We start from the raw sequence: 1,608 nt of genomic DNA, 5'->3' as shown, positions 1-1,608 counted from the left end.
ACACCCCACAGAACCCAACAAACACCCCACAGAACCCCATAGAACCCACAGAACCCGACAGGACCCAACAAACACTGTGGGACAAATGTTTATTGGTCTAAAAGGTTCATTGGGAGGAAAACCTGAACATGGCTTCAGACCTTCTGATCAACTGAACCCAAAATAACTTTTTAATTCTATTTAAATCATTGACATAAAGTCTAATATTGAACAGAATCTGGTTTGTAGCCTTTTTGACTGCAGTTTGAGGATTTTTCCAACACAGACAGAAAAACCTTGTTGTTGTTCAGATAAAAAGCTAAAAACTGTTTGACTTCCTTTCAAAAACTGAGCCTAACATTTTATTCCAGCTGCATTTCTGCCACAATCTAACCAGTTTGTTTCTTTCATTAAAGTCTTTCTGGTGTAAAGACTGGAACTAAAATGACAAAATCAGATAAGCAATTTAAATCATTCTATTTAAATCTACTGACATCCAAGCTGAAGGTTTTGTTTGTTTTTATTCAACTGTTTTCATTCTGAGCTGTTGGAAGCTTGGATAACACAAACCCTTGGATGTGAGGAGTAAACGCTCCCGTCTCCAGGTGTTCTCCTCCGGAAGCTGGAAGCAGGAATCAGGGGGATCAGCCACGTCATCGTCGACGAGATCCATGAGAGAGACATCAACGTGAGTTCGCCCATCCGGAACCAGAACCGGACCCGCTCTGAGGTTTCTCACCGTGTTTCTGCCGCTGCAGACGGACTTCCTGCTGGTGGTCCTCAGGGACGTGGTCCAGGCCTTCCCGGACGTCCGGATCATCCTGATGTCGGCCACCATCGACACCACCATGTTCCGGGAATATTTCTTCAACTGCCCCATCATCGAGGTGTTCGGCCGGACCTTCCCGGTTCAAGGTGAGCCTCGGTTTCCTGGTTCTGGTTCTTCTGCAGGACGGTGCCACATGGACCCGTATAAACGTGTGGATACTAGCATTAGCATGCTAACCCCTGAGGTCAGATGTTTTTCATATTTCCCATCAGCCACTGGAATTTCAGGATGATGGACATTTTCAAGATGGCCGCCATTTTGAGTCTTGTAAATCAGTCTTTACCTTAAATTGTTGCTAATTTTTATGACTTGGATTAATTTTATGTCTCGTTGTTTCAGGTTTGGTCGTCCTGCTTGTACAACTTTAAAGTAATAATATGTAGCAGAAGGAGAAACTTTGCTGTTGGCGAGTCTCAGCAGTCATCAGCTGGAAGGAGACAAAGACGTCTTAATGGCTCCATTACAACCTGGCAGCCATTTTTAAAAATGTCCACCTGAGAAAAGGAAACTCGAGACCAAGAAAATGTTTTCTAGGGTTCAGGATGTTTAGGCTGTGGATTGATACCAAACACGTTGAGATGATCTTCCATTAGAAAAATCTAAACTTTATCAGTACATGTAACTTTTATGGGTCCAGTTCTGTACAATTTGATACCAAAGGTTTTCATCCCGGATTAATAGTTTTAGCTCAAATATGAATTTCCCCTGACTACCGTGGCGGCCATCTTGAATTTTTTGTTTCTTTCCCGGTTTGTACCCAGTTAGGTTCTGGTCTGTACCCAGTTAGGTTCTGGTCTGTA

The 1,608-nt window shown here is 43.2% G+C and overlaps 1 protein-coding gene across 2 annotated transcripts in view; it reads left to right on the top strand.

Annotated features, from left to right (window-relative positions):
• The window catches only part of dhx9 (DEAH (Asp-Glu-Ala-His) box helicase 9), a 15,416-nt gene that overhangs the window by 7,489 nt on the left and 6,319 nt on the right, over nt 1–1,608 (top strand). For both annotated transcript variants that reach the window (XM_008434672.2, XM_008434673.2), the window contains 2 exons: nt 585–667; nt 738–894. In XM_008434672.2, coding sequence (XP_008432894.1) covers nt 585–667; nt 738–894 — 240 coding nt within the window. The remainder of the gene's footprint in view (nt 1–584; nt 668–737; nt 895–1,608) is intronic.

This window comes from Poecilia reticulata, linkage group LG17, assembly GCF_000633615.1.
Source record: "Poecilia reticulata strain Guanapo linkage group LG17, Guppy_female_1.0+MT, whole genome shotgun sequence".
Lineage (NCBI taxonomy): Eukaryota > Metazoa > Chordata > Actinopteri > Cyprinodontiformes > Poeciliidae > Poecilia > Poecilia reticulata.
This window is presented reverse-complemented; position numbering and strand designations above follow the sequence as displayed.